General features: G+C 33.3%; 2 protein-coding genes across 2 annotated transcripts; both read right to left on the bottom strand.

Annotated features, from left to right (window-relative positions):
- Window positions 1-98: 98 nt before the first annotated feature.
- Window positions 99-14774, bottom strand: LOC105282425 (nose resistant to fluoxetine protein 6). The gene is made up of 11 exons (XM_026971073.1): window positions 14165-14774; window positions 13721-13971; window positions 13378-13595; window positions 12687-12963; window positions 11515-11675; window positions 1714-1882; window positions 1419-1612; window positions 1106-1244; window positions 829-1024; window positions 393-535; window positions 99-259 (listed from the first exon to the last, which is right to left on the bottom strand). Exons 1-11 carry the CDS (start codon window positions 14502-14504, stop codon window positions 158-160), a joined length of 2190 nt encoding a protein of 729 aa, XP_026826874.1. The 5' UTR covers window positions 14505-14774; the 3' UTR covers window positions 99-157.
- Window positions 4289-11500, bottom strand: LOC105282423. The gene is made up of 5 exons (XM_026971074.1): window positions 10367-11500; window positions 6685-6866; window positions 5895-6099; window positions 5537-5694; window positions 4289-5251 (listed from the first exon to the last, which is right to left on the bottom strand). The coding sequence occupies exons 1-4, from the start codon at window positions 10580-10582 to the stop codon at window positions 5557-5559; spliced, it is 741 nt and encodes a 246-aa protein (XP_026826875.1). The 5' UTR covers window positions 10583-11500; the 3' UTR covers window positions 4289-5251; window positions 5537-5556.
- Window positions 14775-20021: the final 5247 nt, after the last annotated feature.

Raw genomic sequence — 20021 nt, 5'->3', positions numbered from 1 at the left:
AATGAGAGGGAAATTATAACTAACATGTATATTACTTGTTACTTTGTGTTTGCTGAGATTATACAAATTTAGGTGGGTCATGGCAATCAAATATAAAATACAAGAATGGGCAACTTTTATTAATATTTGTTATATAGTATTATTGTTTCTTCGAAGATTAGAACTGTTTTGCCAATTGTCTAAATGGCATCTCGATGCATATCGTGATGAAAAAAGAGACTGCAAAAGATGTAATTAAAATCGGCATAGTTTCCCATATCTAGTCAAAAAGAAACAAATTCAATCACAAATAAATACAGCTTTTGTAAGATTATGTAAAGATATTGCAAAAAGAATACAATTAATATGTAATGTGACAAACAATCATGTAAGACAATTTGCCATATACATACTACATTAAAACAGGAAAACGATTTGGCACTTCTGGTTTGTCCACTGTGATAAGCGTTGAATGTATCAGTTACGAGGTAGGATCCGTAAGACAGTACTGCCAATGGTTGAACCCAGCGAGGAGTAAAAATATTTTGGTAAAATTCTGTCAGAGAGAAAATGCACATATTGTAGAATGAAAAAGAAGAACATCTTGGCATAAATATATAACTTGAGAAACACTTGTAACATAAGCATTTACACAAGGAATGCACATTTACTTTTAAGAACACAAAATAGATTTTCCTTTCTTGGTTTTTAATTAAAGTAAATTCACTATTATTTTGATAAATTGATTCACAATTACTTTTTTTCTTTACTCTGAATCTGGTATGATTAAATTGAATAATTACGCAACATCTTAATCATTACTTATTGATTCAGTTTAGTATATCATACCTAATTGACTACCAGTAGATAATACAACTATCATTGTGCAGATACACAATGCTGGTATCAATCTAAACCAAAATGCATAAAATGCATTTTCAAAAATTGACCAATTACCATATGGTATAAAAATTTTGCGTGACCACAGGTAAAAAGCACCGAGTACAATCAATGGCAATGGTACCACCAGTATGTGTGACCAGAACTGCAAAATATAAAGTGCTATAGGTTTCCACATGTTGACTGAGTTGAAAACATATAGTAAATACCAGAACAATGCAAGTACTTTTGACAGTCGCCATTTTATTCTTCCATGATCATAAAGTATTGCACCAGCGATTACACCAATGAGATTTCCAGGTGCACGCATATGTGTTTTTATGTAATATTGTAAATAATAAGGTACATCTTCTAGCTTATGCGCCCTGAAAAAGTTAAAGTGACTCAATATTTTGCAGAAAATAACTATATATTTAGCATTTGCTGCATACAGATGTAGTATACATTCTGTCTCTAAATAAAACGTGTAAAAAATATGTTTCATATTAAAACACTGCATAACTTAATGTGAAACTAATAAATATGACATAATAACTTACTGTAGTATCATCAAGACAGGTACTGCACCATAAAAATATGCTGCAATAAATGGTATCAAGCAACTAGCAAACGTTAGCGTTCCGAGGAAAAAATATCCGATTTTACGCGACATGCGCCAGAATGCGTAAATTATAAATTGATTAAGAATGAAAAATTGAAAATTGACAGATAAATACCATGATTGAAACATACACTAAAATAGATGAACACAATATAGATATATGTGTATAAATAACTTTAACAATTATTTCGCATATAATAATACATTAACTAATTTAAACACATATTCCTTACAATTTCTGTCGATTTTACATAATTATTGATGTATAACAGATTAGTCCACCAATTAGTGGCACATCGTGTGCTCTCTTGCTCGATTTCATACTTCCAAAAAGGTCCCGAACCGAGAAGTGGCAAGACCCAAGCATGAAAAAAGATTACTGTCATGTAAGACGGCGTTAATCTGTCAACATATATAAAACACAAAGTGTTGTAATGTGAAGTATTTTATATAATAATTTAAAAATGTAAGGTTGTGAAATACGATGTATTCTATGTATACCCAGCCAGCAAAACGGTAACATAATGAGCTCTTAAAGAGGTCATATTTGAGAGTATGATGTCTTACAATACCATCAAAAAGATATCATAATGATATCATAATGTTGCCCAATGCGTCGATTTTAGAGGAAATGAAGACATCATAGAAATGATGTCGCAAAAAGCTCTTTAAAGTGACATCTAATAGATGTCACAAAAGCCTTTATATTAGGTGGACAGTGACCGAAATAATGTTATTAATAACAGCTAGGGCAGCGATCACTTAACTGTTCTCTTAGAGAGGAAACGTGATAAGTTTCATTGATATATATGGAATTTATCAATGACACTTTTCGCGTTTCTTCTTTAGCGGAACAGTTAAGTGATCGCTGCCCTAGCTGTTATTAATTATTTCTGTGGAATATTTTCTATAAAATAAGTGTAGGATATAACGTATAATTATTTTTTTTTCTTAAAAATAAAAAACATTTATGCAATATATCTAAAAGAAACTTATGTTTCTAATGTATGTATTAACATTGTGTATAAAAAGAATGTATCATATATAGCGCAATAACATTAAAATATAAAAACAGTTTAGAATCAAAAAGTTATTTGGTTTCTTTTTTGCACTATGTTCTCACAGTCTGAATATAAAGGTTTAGTTCTCTATACGAAAAACAATTGAGTATATTGTAATATGAGAAAAATGAAACCTTTTGCTTTTTCTGAAACGAAAACTTTTGCAATTTACATTACAAACATATTATAGTATTTACTGCAATAGAGAACTATGAAAATATTTTTTAAACGTTCATAATAAGTTTTAGAACATGTTATTTTTCTTTCTCATGCCGTTTTGCAGCTTGATTTATTCTGTCATCAGCGTGTTGCAACCAACTTTTATCACAGTCTGAATAGCATGTGATGAAATATTTGTATCCTTTATAGCGATGACTGTTCCTGAAAAAAATGTTTAATATTAATAATGTTGTTTCACATATCCATTGACTTAATTGCTCGTTAAAGTTAATACTTTCCTGGCGTCTTAGAATATTTACATCACAATTTTCTCCATTATCATTATCCGACTCTGATGATTCCATATCAGAATCAATAACATTGGAACACACATTATATTTTTCTTGCCGAGTCTGATTTGTGTTTCTGGATGTGTTATAGTGTTTGGTGATTGATATAAGGACACGTATATACGTTATCGATATTGTACTTTATTATCACGTGTACGCCTCGTAACTCCCTGGTCGCGCACGCACGTCTGAGGCGCCGCCTGGCGACCCCCTCATATAACATCTCCTTCCTTTAACTTACATGTAACATGACATAATATGAAAAAATAAACATAAAATTTACGTAATTACAACTCGCAATTGTTACCATGTTATAAAAACTTATTTTATCTTATATCCCAGGCAGCACACATTGGTTTCAAAACCGTTTCATAAACGTTTTGCCGTAACGTTTCATAACCATTTTATTGAAACGTTTATTTAGGAGAAAAATGTCCACCAAAAAAACGTTAGGAGAAACGTTTCCTTTTCGGGAAAATAAACGTTTCAGAAACCGTCAGAAAAGTATCAATTCTATATATCAATGCCTCAAAGATAGATCAGTGTTAAGTCACATTTTTGTAAAAAAACTAGACTTTTATATTTTATGAATTAACTTAACATTTCCTTAACAACCTCATTCATAAAATATAAAAATTTTGTTTTTGCAAAAAATGTGACTTAACACTGTCTACCTCTGAGATACTGATATATTATGCTTTCTAAATATACTCTTTGTGCAATTAATAATAATGACAAATATTGCTTGAAAATTTATCAATGATGCTTCATATAAAATTTCTTTGGCAAATTAAGAAACAACATTTGTCACTTTGTTTTTTAGTGTACAAAAATCATTTGGAAAGCTGAACGTATATCTTTTTATGCTTTATCATATAAATAAAACTTTGATATATAAAAGTATTTTAAACGATTTTTGAAATTGGTATTGGTAATATAGAAAATTACACCTTATATACTATATCAAAGAAGACGCTTTCTTTGAGATTTCGCTTTACAATCATTCTACACACACACGCACGCGCGCACAAACACACACACACACAATGACGATAAAATAAGAGCGACCAAAGAGGTTCCCCTCCGAACGCGCGCATATAGAGATTAAACATTCAACTACACTTTTTATTAAAAGTTATATTTTTATATTTACATATATATATACATGTAAAATTTCAGGACCACCCTGTATATATATGTGAACTTCATATTCTGTTTTTGATAACATTTGCAGAACATAATTATAAATAATATATTTTAGAAATACAACACAATTTAGAATTGTACATTTGTACTAAAACTTCAGGTTTTTTTTGTATATGTTTTATAAGGAAAATGTTGGTACAACTTAAAAGTACGATGTTTTTAGTATTATAAATGAGAATAAATGTGATACTTAATGTTTAAAGAGTAAATAACAACGTTAAAATAAAATAAATTAACGCATATAAAAGTTGTAAAAGCATTACATACACAAGCTACAAAATAAACTAAATGTTAATGTAATATTAAACTAATACATAATATAAAACTGAAACATTATAAAATAAAATGCTAAACTGTTACTGATAATTTATGGTATTAAAGTATATAATTTTTGTTATATCTTTTTACCACCGTCAAAGTATCAAGAACATCGCCAACTAAAAATATGTAAAAGTATATAATATTGCACATTGCGTATACATATATGTACTAAGTTTTAAATTTAAGTTTTAAATGTAAGTTTTTAAACTAAAAGTTTTTATCGATTTTGGTTTTAATTTTTAATTACATAATTGTATTACGCATAACATTATAACAAAACAATTAACAGTGCTTTTATACTATCGGTCATCTTTGCGATACATTATTAGGTGGTAAAGAGATATATACTTATTTTAATGCTTCAATGAGAACACGTTTCAGTGGCGAGTGCGAGTACATTGCAGAATACTATGATAATACATATTCCTAATTGTCCTGCAAATTACTAAATAATAAATCTCAAATTCTTGAAATGGAATGGATAGAAATATGTAAATACAAAATAAACATTAATATCGAAACTGAAACGATGAGAAATTATACTTTTCTTGAATTTGTCTTCAATGCCCTGGAATCGGCTAAGGTTACACGAAGAGGTGCTAATTTGAGCCAATCTTTTATGGACTTTTCTATATCATATATTGCAGCATTTGGTTCAATAACCTTGACAATAGCTTAAAAAAAAGAGATAAATTTACATATGATCAAATACCATATATGAAATGTGATAAATGTTGATCAATATTAAAAATTAAGACGATACAACAATAAACATGTGAAATTATGATTCAATAATAATGAAGTTTTTGGAAGAAACTTTAATCAGAAAATAATTTTTCAGCGCAAAACTTATATGTAAACATCAATAAGAAATTAACATATGTAATATCGTATGTATTGTCTATCATGATTAGTATTTATATAAAATTTGGTATAAAAGAAGAAAAAACAAGACAAACCTATGACTAAGTCCTTTATTTTAAGAATCTTGAAAGATTTCTTCGGTGTTCTTCCTGCCGTTAAAATTTAAAGCATAATTATTTGTAATTATTTTTTCCAGAGTCCTTCTACTGATTTGAGAAACAGTTGTGCCACCTGATATGCTTAAAGTATTAACCTATCAAACAACGATGATAATTAATGTGTTAGTTTTATATGAAAAACATAAAGCAATAAAAAAAGATAATCACAATACAAAAGAAAGAATTTCAAATTGTAGTGTTAGAATTTCAGTGTTCGAAACATAAAGTTTAACTTTAACACTATTTGACACTGATGAATAGATCAAATAAAGAGGACAACAGAAATAACAATTACCATGTACTCAAAATTTGTATTAGTATCCAAAAACCTTTCGAATTCTTCCAAATTTTCATCACTGTCAACTGGAAGTTTGGGAACACCTTCCATATGAGATACTTTCGATAGTCGGAAGTGTACTATAAGTTGCTTCACCATTGGAAGAAGTATTTCTTTGAGTTTTCTAATGCTCCTAATTTTGTAATAATAACACGAAACAAATCTGAAAAGAACATGTAACGTTTAGACAAATAAAAGTATTGAAAAAATAACAAAATCTAACTTAGTTTGTTCGCAATCGATGCTAATCGGTGCTATTATGATTTTTTAAATATAAAAAAATCCTGTCAAAACCGTATCTGATGAGTGCCTAAGTGAAGTATTTAATGGAATGTCATGTAAGCGCTGTGAAGACTCAGTTCCTCTTGATGAGGAACTTTTCGAACTTAGTACAATATTACAAGGTGAACGTCTTGGAGATGAACGTCTTGGAAATAAACATGATAGAGAAGAAATTGTTTTTGACGAAGGTGTACACGTCTTATATTTTGATATAGTGCATATTTATTATCTATTAAGAATTTTATTTATTAAAACAATTTATCTGCTTTATTTAATTTGTCTTGTTTTCTTTACAATATCATATGATATTGTTATGTCCGAAGTCTGCCCGAACACGTAACAATATTTATAGGTTAAGAATATTCATGTCGAGATAACTTGTTTCAATAAATAAATTTCTTAATTAGGTAATAAATTCTCAATCATGTAATTAGAATATATTAATAAATCAGTACACAATGCTTACCTTAATAAACTGGCTTTTCGCACCTTCTGTAGAGAGAGAGAGAGAGAGATGATGATGATGAAATCGAGCCCGAGCCTAACTCTTCTTCTTTTTGCGGAACAGAACAGCTTTCCGTTTAAGGCAATAATGGGAAATAAGGTTAATAATTCAATTAACCAAAGCGCCGATACTCGCAAGATAGCCTAGGCACACACAAAAGAAAACCCGACTACATAATACACGAACGTGTACAAACATATGCGTTCCACTGCGCTCGACAATCACAGGCCGATGCTTCGACGTTCGAATGTTTAGCGTAGAAGAAAACAATATATAGCCTTTTCTATCTCTTGTCTATCGATCATGCGAACGCGCGCTCGATGCCGGCGCGCGCAATAATTATGTTATTTTTCCGCGAAATGTAAATGTATAAATAAAACCATTAATTTAAAAATAAAATAGGTACAACTTTTTTTGTTTCACTTACAAAAGAATCATCACATCACATAAATGGACATGACATATAATAATCACATAAAAGGACGTATGATACATAAATCATTTTCAATGAAAAAATTTTTTAAATAGCTTTTACGTAATTATAACAAACAAAATCTCCATATATCCAACACTTTTTGAAATTTGCCAAGATAAAATTCATATAATTATTGAAATTAATCTCTGCATTTCAAAAGTGTAAAATTATGTATACTTAAGCGCACGCGCGCGCGCGCGCGCGCGCACACACACACACACACACATGTGTTGATTTTTGTCTCTTGTTCCATAATCGAGTACATTGAAACGATGTAAACTAATTAATATTCACAAATTAAAAAGAAATAATTAATACTCACAAATTAAGAAGAACTTAAGAATTTATTCTTTCTATATTAATTATATAATTTCGAATCAATTTAATAAAATAAATTTTTCGTTTTTGTGGAAACGTGAAAAATACGTTTTTGAAATTTAGGTCTAGAAACGGTTTCTCAAATAGTACTTTATGCTTCTTAGACATTAGATACGTCTAAGAAACATATATTAGGCTAACATGTGCTGCCTGGGATACTTATCTCTAAACAACAAAAAAAAACTTAATTATTGTACATACTGTTGAAGATATTTCGGTCTTGACACTGTCCTACCGTATCTAGTTTTAACGGTTTTAAAATCAGTAATCTGTTCTTCCTTTCCATTATCCTTGTTATCTATTTTATTCGTGACTGATTCATATTTTTGGTCAACTAACTCCGATTGTCTACTTAAATCTACTGTCTTTTCTTCACTGCAGTGTGAATTATTCCTTTCATTAACACGTAATTGCACATAAATCATTTTCTCCAACTCCTCATCCAACCCTGTCTTATTTTCAAATCTATCAACCCCAACCTTTTTTAAAAATCTTCTATTTCTAACAAATACTTTGCCATCCCTTTTTAATTGCGCCAAATACGCCCTAGGTCTGTTCACATCAATTCGAATAACTTTAGCCGGTTCCCACACATCTTTCTCTTTTAACTGTACCATTACATTATCACCCACAACTAATGGAGGCAAATTTTTCGCTGTTTTATCATAATACTTCTTCTGTTTCAATTTAACATTTTTACATATGTCAAAGGTTTTCTTACTGCTACCTTTCGCTTTTACAAATTGTTCTTTCGATGGGATAAACGTATTAAGTCGTCGCCCAAATAACAATTTCGCCGGTGTTGGTAAATTTCTACCGATAGGAGTATTTCTATATTCCAACAACGATATGTACATGTCTTTGTTGTCATATAATGCTTTTTTAACAATTTCTTTATTGTCTGCACATGTCTCTCGATAAATCCAGTAGATTGAGGATATCTTGGTGTACTTGTAATGTGGGTAATTTCCCATTCCAACAAAAAATTTTGAAAATTCTTATTAACAAATTGCACATCGTTACCGGATTAAAAAATATCTGGCTTTCCATGTCTCGCAAATATCGATTTAACCTGATGAATAATTTTATCATGAGTAGTATCCTGATTTAAATAACAAACTTCTGGATATCTAGAATACGCATCCACTAACAATAAATAATTCTTATTTTCAAACTGAAATAAATCAGCCGCAACGGTTTGCCAAGGTCTATTAGGACTTTTTCTATTCACTAACGTTTCTTTCTGATTACTATTCTGATATGTCAAACAAGCGGGACAATTACGAACTAAATCCTCAATTTCTTTATTAATAAATGGCCAATAAACATGTCCCTGTGCTCTAAGAATTGTTTTTTCAATCCCCATGTGGTTATAATGAAGTTTACTCAATATGTCTTTCTTCATGGATCTTGGCACTACTACTCTATCCACTCTAAAAATAACATCCTTCCATAAAAACAACTCATCTCTACAATGCCAATATAATCGGGCCACGCCCTGTACTTGTTGTTTATAATTGGGTCAGCCGTCCCGTATTGTCTTCGCAAGGTCTTGTAATTCTACATCTTTCAATGTTTCCTGTTTCAATGTATCAAATCGTTTTGGTGATATTTTATTATACGAAATAAGTAAAACGTGAGCTTCAATATTCGATTCATTAACATGAAAATTTTTATCATCATAACTAGCTCGTGATAAGGTATCAGCCAAAAACATTTGCGCTCCGGGCTTAAATTTAACTATAAAATCATACGCCTGTAAGCTAATCCGCAAACGCTGCAAACGCAATGGACACTGCATTAACGGTTTTTTAAAAATTGTTTCCAGTGGCCTATGATCCGATTCAACCACAAATTGTTTACCATATAAATACTGATGGAACCGTTGGCATCCAAATACGATCGCTAACATTTCTTTTTCAATTTGTGCATAACACTGCTGAGTGTCTGTTAACGATTTTGATGTATAGGCCACTGGAGCACCTTCTTAAAGTAATACAGCCCCCATACCATCCTTAGAACTGTCTACCGACAGTGTTAATGGCTTATTTTCATCATAAAATTGCAATACTGGGCTATTCGACAATACCCGTTTCAGGTTATGAAATTCAATTTCATGTATTTGAGTTCATTCCCAAATCACATCTTTTTTTAATAATGCTCGTAAATTAACTGTTAAATTAGATAAGTTGGGTATAAATTTGGCTACATACGTAACCATGCCCAAAAACCGACTCAATTCTTTAACATTTTTTGGAACTGGTATTTATCGAATGGCCTCAACTTTATTTGTATCAACACTTATGCCATCCTGTGACAATATATGACCAACATACTTTACTTGTTTAACTCTAAATTTACATTTTTCTTTGTTAAACTTAATCCCCATATCCTTAGCTCGTTGCAAAACACGTTGTAAAATCATATCATGTTCTTTTACGCTTTTAGCAAATACAATTATATCATCCATATAAATTTTAACGCCCTCAATATCTTCAAAAATTTCTGAAAATATACGTTGAAATATTTCTGGAGCAACACTTAACCCAAACGGTAATCGCAAAAATCGATATCTCCCAAATGGAGTTGCAAAAGTCGTTAAAAATGATGCCGATTGATCTACCAAAACTTGCCAAAATCCCTTATTAGCGTCGAGCACTGAAAAGCACGTTGAACCTGCCATGTCCGTCGTTATTTTCTCAAAAGTAGGCAATTGAAATTGTTCTCGTATCAATGCTTCGTTCAAATTTTGCGGATCTAAACATAAACAAATTCCGTAGGTTCTGTTACCTTTGTAATAATCTTATCTTTCACCATCTTAGCTATTTCTTTTTTTAAAGCCTTCCTTGTTTGAAAAGGTACTTTACGGCATGGAACTGCTACCGCTTTATAATTTTCCTTCAACTGAAATTTATAAGGTTTATATTTAATCTTACCTATGCCCGAAAACAATTCGGGATACTCATCTAATATGCTTATGTTTTTTGGTTGCTGTAGTGATTCCATTTTGAATCACGTTATCTCTCCGTTTCTAACCTCCCGCTTTTCTTGTCCACACGATTTCTGCCGGTCGTGCTATAATGTGGTTATGACTAATAAATTTGCACGTGGGTTACACCGACTGCGCCATGTTATGGTGTTTGGTGATTGATATAAGGACACGTATATACATTATCGATATTGTACTTTATTATCACGTGTACGCCTCGTAACTTCCTGGTCGCGCACGCACGTCTGAGGCGCCGCCTGGCGAGCCCCTCATATAACAGGATGTGCTTGCACATAGGTTATTTTTAATATTTTCACTTTGAGCAACTTCAATATTTTCACTTTGAGTTGCATGCAATTATGCAACTCACAAACTTTACGGAGTCTTCTGTTTTTTTGACTTGCTGACAGGCTTTTAAAATCTTTGCGGAAAGACATTCTGACATTCACAATAACAGTTTTGCAGGTTATAAAATCTAGCTAATATACCGAGGTTATCTTCTTCTTCTTCTTCGTAGTGTTTAATGGCACCCAATCCCTTTCAGGTTCGATACGGCCAATTGCAAAAGTGAATGAAATACGAAATAACAAGTTAAATAACAAATTGAAAAAAGAAACTCGGGACAATCGTTGTGCACCTGACGACTGTCCCCTTCGGAATGACCGAGGTTATCGACTATACTGAGAACACATTATGATCTCGTTTCCATGACATCTTTTATATTTCTTTCTAAGGATAACAGTGCGAGTTCTCTTATTAGACATCTCTACAAATAGACAACATAAAGAGCTCGTTTCAAAGATGTCTCTTAGAATGACAACTTAAAGAACTCATGTTCTCAACGATGCTGACTGGGTATACATTATATATACATATGTATAAATACACGCGCACACATACTTTTACACAGCGAAATCAAATAAAACAATAAAATTGCTGTCATGTTTACCTGAAATATCTAGATAGAATGTTGGTGAAAAAATTGAGTCGTTTCTGTCGATCTAGGTTCTTTAGTAACTGATATGTGACTAAAACAGCAGATATACCAAGGAATATATCTGTCATCACAAATCCTTTTGCATAGAAAATAGCTATTGGCTTGAGTATAAACTACAAAACATATTCTAGAATGAGTTAAAAATATGTTCCAAAAATTTATGATAAGTAGATAAGTATTTAAACTTTATATGTTTTAAATAAGTTTTAAAAATGTATTATTAGCATGCTAAGGCTCTGTTAAACAACTTTGTGTTAAAACCGAGTTTAACATAATAGATGTTCAATGGAACGCTATAGTTAAACATTTCTCGTGGTATAGTTCTTTTTAAACTGTAGGTTACTTAAACCTACAGTACTATACGGAGAATGTGTAAAAAATATTTCTTCCTTTAAAACATAGATTATGATCAACTAATCATTAACGAAAAGTGGGAGAACAAAACAAGTTAAACGTTGAAATATCATGCATACAAATGTGTATATAAATTTCAGCGACTTTTGTATCGCATACTACTTGTAGAATAATAATACAAAATGTCCATTATTGAATTAATACAACGGAAAACAAAAGTGGAAAAAAGACATTTGAAAATAAAAGAACTGACAATATTGATGCCAAAGAGAGACTGGACTGTTGGATAAATGTCGCAAAAACCTTTAATAACAGTTGTATCTAACAATCTTGGTAAACGGGTTGGTATTGAGTTAATGGAACATTACCTACAAAGACTACTATTAAACATATGAATAATAATAATCAATTATTTTATATTATTTGTTGAATTTTTTTACAACTGATTCTTATACATTAAAAGTCGATGAAAATCGACAGAAAGGTGCGTATTATTGCAACTTTCTATTTGTATCAATTACAAATGTACAATTACTTAATTCTAATTGTACAATTAAAAATGACATCGACTTCGTCATTTGAGAATCACAATTTTGGATGTCATAAAATATTACATGCAATTGCTTCAAGAATGTTTCAGCTAATATGCCATAGAGCACAGACACAAGTTAATAATAAAATGTAGTGCATTAATAACATAAAACTATTATTAAATTTTAGAAATGTCTATATTGTTATGTATATTATATAGAAAATTACAAAACACTTACTTTTTCAAGATCGAAGAAATTATTTGTTGGATTAAAAAGGTATTGAATCGTAAAATGTACATTTATTACGAGAACATTCAAGATAAATCGCAACAGATGTGTGCTATCCATCCCTGGATGAAAGTAATTAGGTTGGAAAATATTTTTCCAATTTCTCCAAGCTGAGAAGCAAAGTATAGTCTTTCGAAATCCTGATATACTTGATTCATTACTTTTCAATTCATTGTCAAACCAAGTTGCAACAATTATGAAAATCAGCAAGCTCAACATTAAAATGCTAAAAAGAAATTATCCGAAGGTATTAGAGCGCCGTATACATGTACTCTGAAAACGTCGCTTCGCGTAAAGACACACGGTCGGTCTCGCTGTGCGTACACTTGACGCGAGACTCTACCGTGTCTCTTGATAAGTAAGAATTTCATAGAATACAAATTATATAAATTGTGATAAAATTTAGCACAACTGTACATTTCCACATTTATAAATTTCAAAATTAAGATTATTTATGCACAGCAACTGAATTAGAATATTTTTTGATTACATTTTTTTAGTAAATTATCCTTCAATTTTTAAAATATTTTTTATTCGAAGATTACGGGTATTGTCAAATATAACGTAAAAGCTGTGAACAATTAATATAATGTCTGAGTGCATTCTGTTTGTTTAAACTTTTTATTAATATCAGTATTACCAATAAATTATTGCTCCAGCAACAGAATTAGGTGCGTCTACAGCCGCTTGGCAAAAATTTTTGTCAACTGTTATCTGTATCTCAATGTTATTGTTCTTATTGATCGTTTCTATAGAGCTCTTTAACACTGTTTCCACGTCTTCTGCACTACAAGCTGATGGTACGCAAAGAGCTAATTGCAGGAAATATCGACGAATGCGATAAGGATTTCCTCTTTCCTATATATATCATTACACAATTGTATCAAACAAAATGAAAACTTGTTTCAGTTACCTATATATTTGCAATACCTATCAAAATTATATTAGGTAGATAGTTCACACACACACATGCTAACATATACCTCTATCGCATCCCAGAAAGTTCCTTTTGGATCGAAATCTGATATAAATGGCTTACGAACAATGTTACGAGACACTGATGCATTTTTCCTTTGATACTGAAGATCGATTAAACAATATCTACCAGTAATTTTATCGTTGCCGCTATTTTCTCTAACATCAACTTGCAAATTGTAACATTCATCAAAATTACCTAAATGCCTCGTATTACCGTACAATATCCCATCCGGATATTTTGATGAAGAATCGAACACTAAAAATGTAAAGTTTCACGAAACGCTTAAATATCTCGAATATTTTTAGTATAAACGTTATATTATAAAAATGCTTAAACAATTTGCCCTGATAAAGATCTGTCTCCGAAATTTTATGAAAGACTATATTTTGATATTATTAATAACTATATATTCTTGCAAACTTTGATATTATATTTCAGACATACTTACTTTGCATGGCCCACAAAGTTTCATTTCGTAACTCGTTGAAGAACAGTCGTGAATCTTCCTTGCATTGTCCATTTGGCAGATATTCTGACCGAGCAAAAAGTATGGGTAATAATGGTAAATTGATAGGATAAAATACTTCCTGATGTATAGAATGATGTTCGTTATAATAATTAATTTCTGAGGTGTCTTTTGGATCTGCCCACTTGTCAAAATAATTTTCCGTATTTGATGTACATTGTTTCAGCGCAGAACAGGTATGCTCAAACTGTACAAAACTGTACGAATCCGTTATTAGCAGCAATACTAATGTGCTAACGTAAGCTACCATTTGTTTCACCATTGTTTGTTAATAAGTCGGTTTATTGTTAACGGTGTGCTCGTCAGTTCAGCTGGAGACAGCTTCCGGATGGTCGAATAGCAAAAATAGGTAACACTAGTCCTTCTGCACAATTTTTATTAGTCAGTCACATAAACGCTTAACAACGTTCTGCGCGTCGTCGTTTAAGAATGGAGATCGTGCGACACGTTAGCTTCCTGAAGTGCTTTCCTCGTTCATCTCTGAATCTAAACTACCAATCATTCCAGCGGCGATACTTCACTGTTAGAATATTGCACAGTCATGTGTCCGCTGTTTCAAGACGTCTATAAGTGTGTGACTATTGATGAGTGATACATATTGATGCATGCACTGAAAGAAATATCATGGCCTATTTAATCGGATAATCCAATCGCGTAGTAACAAACGGATATATCCGATTAAAGTGTATGAAAGACAAAGGAAATGATCGGACATATCCGATGAAAGTAATCGGAAAACAAAATTAACAATCGGAAAACTATTTAATCGGTTTATCCGATGAAAATTTTTCTCAGTGTGATTTTTAAAAATCGTGCACCTGCGTCTGAAGGTGCGCGTGTATTAAACCCTATCTATATAAGACGCAGAACGCGACTCACAGGGTGCAGACGCACAAGGTGACGTTTCATGGCACGCAACGAGTTGATCCAATTTCAAGGACTTGGCTGCCGGCCATCGTGGAGAGCGGTTGATCTTCGCAACGAGCTTAACCGGTTTTGATCTGCGATTTAGCTTTCTTTGATAGTGTAAAATTCTTAGCTGAGCGGTTACTGGTACAAATAATTACGTGGATCAGATTGAGTAGGAGATTTCAAATAAGACACTTAAGTGTCTTACCCAACGACATATATAAATAGACCAAGCATTCTCTCTACAGCAGACCCTCACCGGAAGTTGGCAGCGAGACTGAAGGACAGAGCTACTTTGCGTCTACTGCTCTCTCACTCTACATCGTACATCGAAGTGAGAGAGCAGTAGACGCAAAGTAGCTCTGTCCTTCAGTCTCGCTGCCAACTTCCGCTTTCACGTTTTTGAGGGAATGCTTGGTCTATTTATATATGTCATTGGCCTTACCGCTCAGCTAAGAATCTTACACTATCAAAGAAAGCTAAATCGCAGATCAAAACCGGTTAAACTCGTTGCGAAGATCAACCGCTCTCCACGATGGCCAGCAGCCAAGTCCTTGAAATTGGTTCAACTCATTGCGTGCCATGAAACGTCACCTTGTGCGTCTGCACCCTGTGAGTCGCGTTCTGCGTCTTATATACAGGGTGTCCGATAAGTAACTTCTATCCCGAAAGAGGGTGGTAGATTGGGTCCAACTGAAAAGAAAAGTCGTATATCATTTTCTAAAATTCGCAATAATAACCGAGTTATTAACCGATTAATATTAACATATAAGAGCGCGAGAAGCGAGACTGCGAGAGGCCGGACTCAGTAGGTATTTACTTCTTAGATCTCCTAGCGACGACGGACGCGTCCGATAGCGAGAGGCGGAGTAACGCGGCGGCGAGCGGTGAGCGGTGAGGGGCGAGCGGCGAACGGCGAGCGGCAAGCGATGCATGACATAATACTGCGCCGAAAAAAGTGTCCTTTCGGTGACAGCAAGATGATGTGCTATCTTTTCCACACCACCTTGCGGTAGATAGCTTGGTGCGTTTTTTTTATAGTGGCTTCCCCGGTAGGCCTAATCCACTCTCGTTATTTATCACTCTCGTTATTAATGATCTTTAATGTAAAAGTTGCTCAAAATGCCTTCCTCCTGCTTGTACACAAAATTCGGCCCAATATGGCGCACCGTGCAACGCGCGACATTGTTCGAAGGGCCGAATTTTGTGTACAAGCAGGAGGAAGGCATTTTGAGCAACTTTTACATTAAAGATCATTAATAACGAGAGTGATAAATAACGAGAGTGGATTAGGCCTACCGGGGAAGCCACTATAAAAAAAACGCACCAAGCTATCTACCGCAAGGTGGTGTGGAAAAGATAGCACATCATCTTGCTGTCACCGAAAGGACACTTTTTTCGGCGCAGTATTATGTCATGCATCGCTTGCCGCTCGCCGTTCGCCGCTCGCCCCTCACCGCTCACCGCTCGCCGCCGCGTTACTCCGCCTCTCGCTATCGGACGCGTCCGTCGTCACTAGGAGATCTAAGAAGTAAATACCTACTGAGTCCGGCCTCTCGCAGTCTCGCTTCTCGCGCTCTTATATGTTAATATTAATCGATTAATAACTCGGTTATTATTGCGAATTTTAGAAAATGATATACGACTTTTCTTTTCAGTTGGACCCAATCTACCACCCTCTTTCGGGATAGAAGTTACTTATCGGGCACCCTGTAGAATGGGTTTAATACACGCGCACCTTCAGACGCAGGTGCACGATTTTTAAAAATCACACTGAGAAAAATTTTCATCGGATAAACCGATTAAATAGTTTTCCGATTGTTAATTTTGTTTTCCGATTACTTTCATCGGATATGTCCGATCATTTCCTTTGTCTTTCATACACTTTAATCGGATATATCCGTTTGTTACTACGCGATTGGATTATCCGATTAAATAGGCCATGATATTTCTTTCAGTGCATGCATCAATATGTATCACTCATTAATAGTCACACACTTATAGACGTCTTGAAACAGCGGACACATGACTGTGTAATATTCTAACAGTGAAGTATCGCCGCTGGAATGATTGGTAGTTTAGATTCAGAGATGAACGAGGAGAGCACTTCAGAAAGCTAACGTGTTATGAAATTTCATATAAGTGAATAAACAACAAAGCGTGTATTTCAACGACAAAGATATACTGACTACAAACGACTCCCGAAATCACGTCTGACCGCAATAACGTCTTGAAGGAGAGTGACAAATAATATCCCCAGACAGCACACAGATATCCTAAAGATATCCATCAGATGTCCTTCAAGGATATTGAGGTTTCCCAGAATGAAATATTTAAAAATATTTAATTTTAAAAATAAATAATATATTTAGTTTGAAAGTCATCAAAATAGACATACAAATTATATTTAACATAAAGCGTTCAATAATAATTGTGAATAAATAGTTTACGGAAAATCAATAAAATACCATAATATACTAATATTCGAAGTGGTATTAAAAACAAAATTGTCTTGAAATGAACAAAACTGAAAAATTCGCAAATTGCACGTAGAAATACTAATATTTAAAATGAAAAATATTTCACTTTGACATAGCGCATACAGGGAGCAAGTACAAATAAGAATAGTATATGGATATATACAAACAAGTCCATTTTAGGATAGTTCTGCAACCCAGATAGCACTGGACGTTTTAAGGATGTCCATTTTATATCCGTACGTCCGCTGACATAAAATGGACATTTAAGGAACGTCCATCGTTGGAATTGAAATGGATATCCTATTACGAGCATCCTTTGGATATTCGATTTATGTCCGTATTTGGATATTACTTTTATGATTTTTTATTTATTATATATTTATTATTATTAGCAATATTTTTAATACACATTAATTTTTACATAATTGTTATATAAATTGTATTAAAAATTTCACTTACATATTAAAAAATACATTTTATTATTTTATTATTTTATTATTATTAAAAAATTATCTGAAAAAATGTTCTTTCTTCAACAATCAGCATAAAGTGTAACAAAAAAATTAGAAATAATTTATCAGTATTTTTAACATTTCATAAAGGGATCTGTTCTTTTTAGCCGAATTAGTGTGTGTGTGTGCAGTTAGTTTAGCTAAAAAGAATAGATCTTAAAAGAAAAGAAAGATGATGACATAAAAATAAATGACTTTAAACAAATCAATTGTTGTTCTTTAAGTATTTTTACTTAAAATGTACAATTAAAAATGATGTCCAAAATCAGTCCATAAGTGATCCAAATCACGTCCAAAATTGGATATATCTTGGACGTTCTGTGGATGTACAAAGTTGTGACAAATGTACATCCCATGGATGTCCATTGATCATCCGACGGACTATATTTGGACTTCATATGGACGTCCCAATCTCCAGAAACGCATATCCGCTGGACATACATTGGACGTCCTTGTGCTATCTGGGAATGTTCACAAATGTATATCCTATGGATGTCTGTATAATGTTCACAGATATCCCGACAAGAAATGGACACAAAACGGATGTCCATAGGATATCCTGTGCTGTCTGGGATCGGAGCTCGGATATTCATCTTGTTTTACTTTGTTTGCCTACTTCTATTTCTATGATATATCTATATACATTGATCCAGGGCCGTTTCCTTCAGTAGAGAGGGCTAGCTTGGCGTGAGCCGGTGAGTAAGGGAAATACGTGGCTACGCTTGTATATTGAAATTACTTAAATAGAGTAGCTTTTGCGTATTTTAAGTCGATTGCGGAGCGATGCAAGAGGCAAATGCCTCTTGCGGTAGCGAAGAGGGGGGTCGTCCCCCTCAGATTTGAGCTCGTGGCATCATCAGGGTACTGTAGCTTCTTCGGTTAATCGTATCACGGTTTCGTTAGAGCAATATTCCGAATTTGTATCCCAACAAGCGGAAAATGACTTGATGAACTCGCCCACGGTTGTGCGAGAAGATGCAGATCCGATACCTAAATCATCGGAACCGGATAGGAAGCGTGTTAGAGGTGTTCAGAGTGAGGCCTGGAATAAAGATAAAATGGATATAGGGGAGGGCAGATTGATTTACATGATTTAGATTCGATGTCAAGCTTGGAAATAAAGCTTAGATTTCACGATTACGTTCGCACAAACTTAGTTTCCTTTGTGCAGTTTTTTACGGATGGTTCGAAAATAGCTTCAGATTTGCTTACAGGACCTCAACCTGCGCATCCAACACAAACTTCCCTGCAGCACGTCGGTGTTTTCTGCAGAAGCTTGGACCATTTATCATGCTATTTTGGCTATTATTCAATTTAATTTTCCTAAGGCCGCAGTGTTTTCGGATTCGAAAAGTGTGTTGGACACTTTATTTCCTTACAATATAGGTCACTCTAATTATATTATTTATTTGATTAAGGCCAAACTTCAGGAAGCATTGGAGAGAAATATAGAGGTGGTGTTCGTTTGGGTTCCGTCACATAGGGGAATTCTGGGCAACGAAACAGCGGATCGATTGACCAAAGAAGCGGTACGTTCAGGTTTTAAACCGTATTTTAAAGCTCCATTTTCGGATTATTTTGCGCAAGTTAAGGTGTTTCATCAGGACCGATTTGTAAAATCTTTACGGGAAAAAGCAACGTTTAAAGGTATTCATTATTTTTATTATTATCAAACGCAAAGCCCTAAACCTTGGTACTTTCGTCGCCGTCTTTCAAGAGAGGAGGTTGTTCTGGTGAACCGACTGCGCAGTAACCACTATAATTTAAACCATAGTCTTTTTCGTAAAACTATTGTAAGGAATGGTGGCTGTCCCTGCGGGGACCCACGTCAAGATACGAACCGTCAAGATGTGACTTCATTTTTATAGCATTTTGTGA

Source organism: Ooceraea biroi, chromosome 7 (assembly GCF_003672135.1).
Source record: "Ooceraea biroi isolate clonal line C1 chromosome 7, Obir_v5.4, whole genome shotgun sequence".
Classification (NCBI taxonomy): Eukaryota; Metazoa; Arthropoda; class Insecta; order Hymenoptera; family Formicidae; genus Ooceraea; species Ooceraea biroi.
Note: the sequence above shows the minus strand (reverse complement) of the source record. Positions and strands in the feature narration are given on the sequence as shown.

Coding starts and splice junctions, on each gene's coding strand:
- LOC105282423 (XM_026971074.1), bottom strand. CDS start 10,582: ATGGAATCACTACAGCAACCAAAAAACATAAGCATATTAGATGAGTAT. Junction 6,867..10,366: donor AAGATAAGATTATTACAAAG/GTAACAGAACCT, acceptor GTGTGTGCCTAG/GCTATCTTGCGAGTATCGGC. Junction 5,695..5,894: donor ATACAAATTTTGAGTACATG/GTAATTGTTATT, acceptor GTTGTTTGATAG/GTTAATACTTTAAGCATATC.
- LOC105282425 (XM_026971073.1), bottom strand. CDS start 14,504: ATGGTGAAACAAATGGTAGCTTACGTTAGCACATTAGTATTGCTGCTA. Junction 11,676..12,686: donor ATTTCTTCGATCTTGAAAAA/GTAAGTGTTTTG, acceptor TATGTTTTGTAG/TTTATACTCAAGCCAATAGC. Junction 260..392: donor CGTTTTCCTGTTTTAATGTA/GTATGTATATGG, acceptor CTTTTTGACTAG/ATATGGGAAACTATGCCGAT.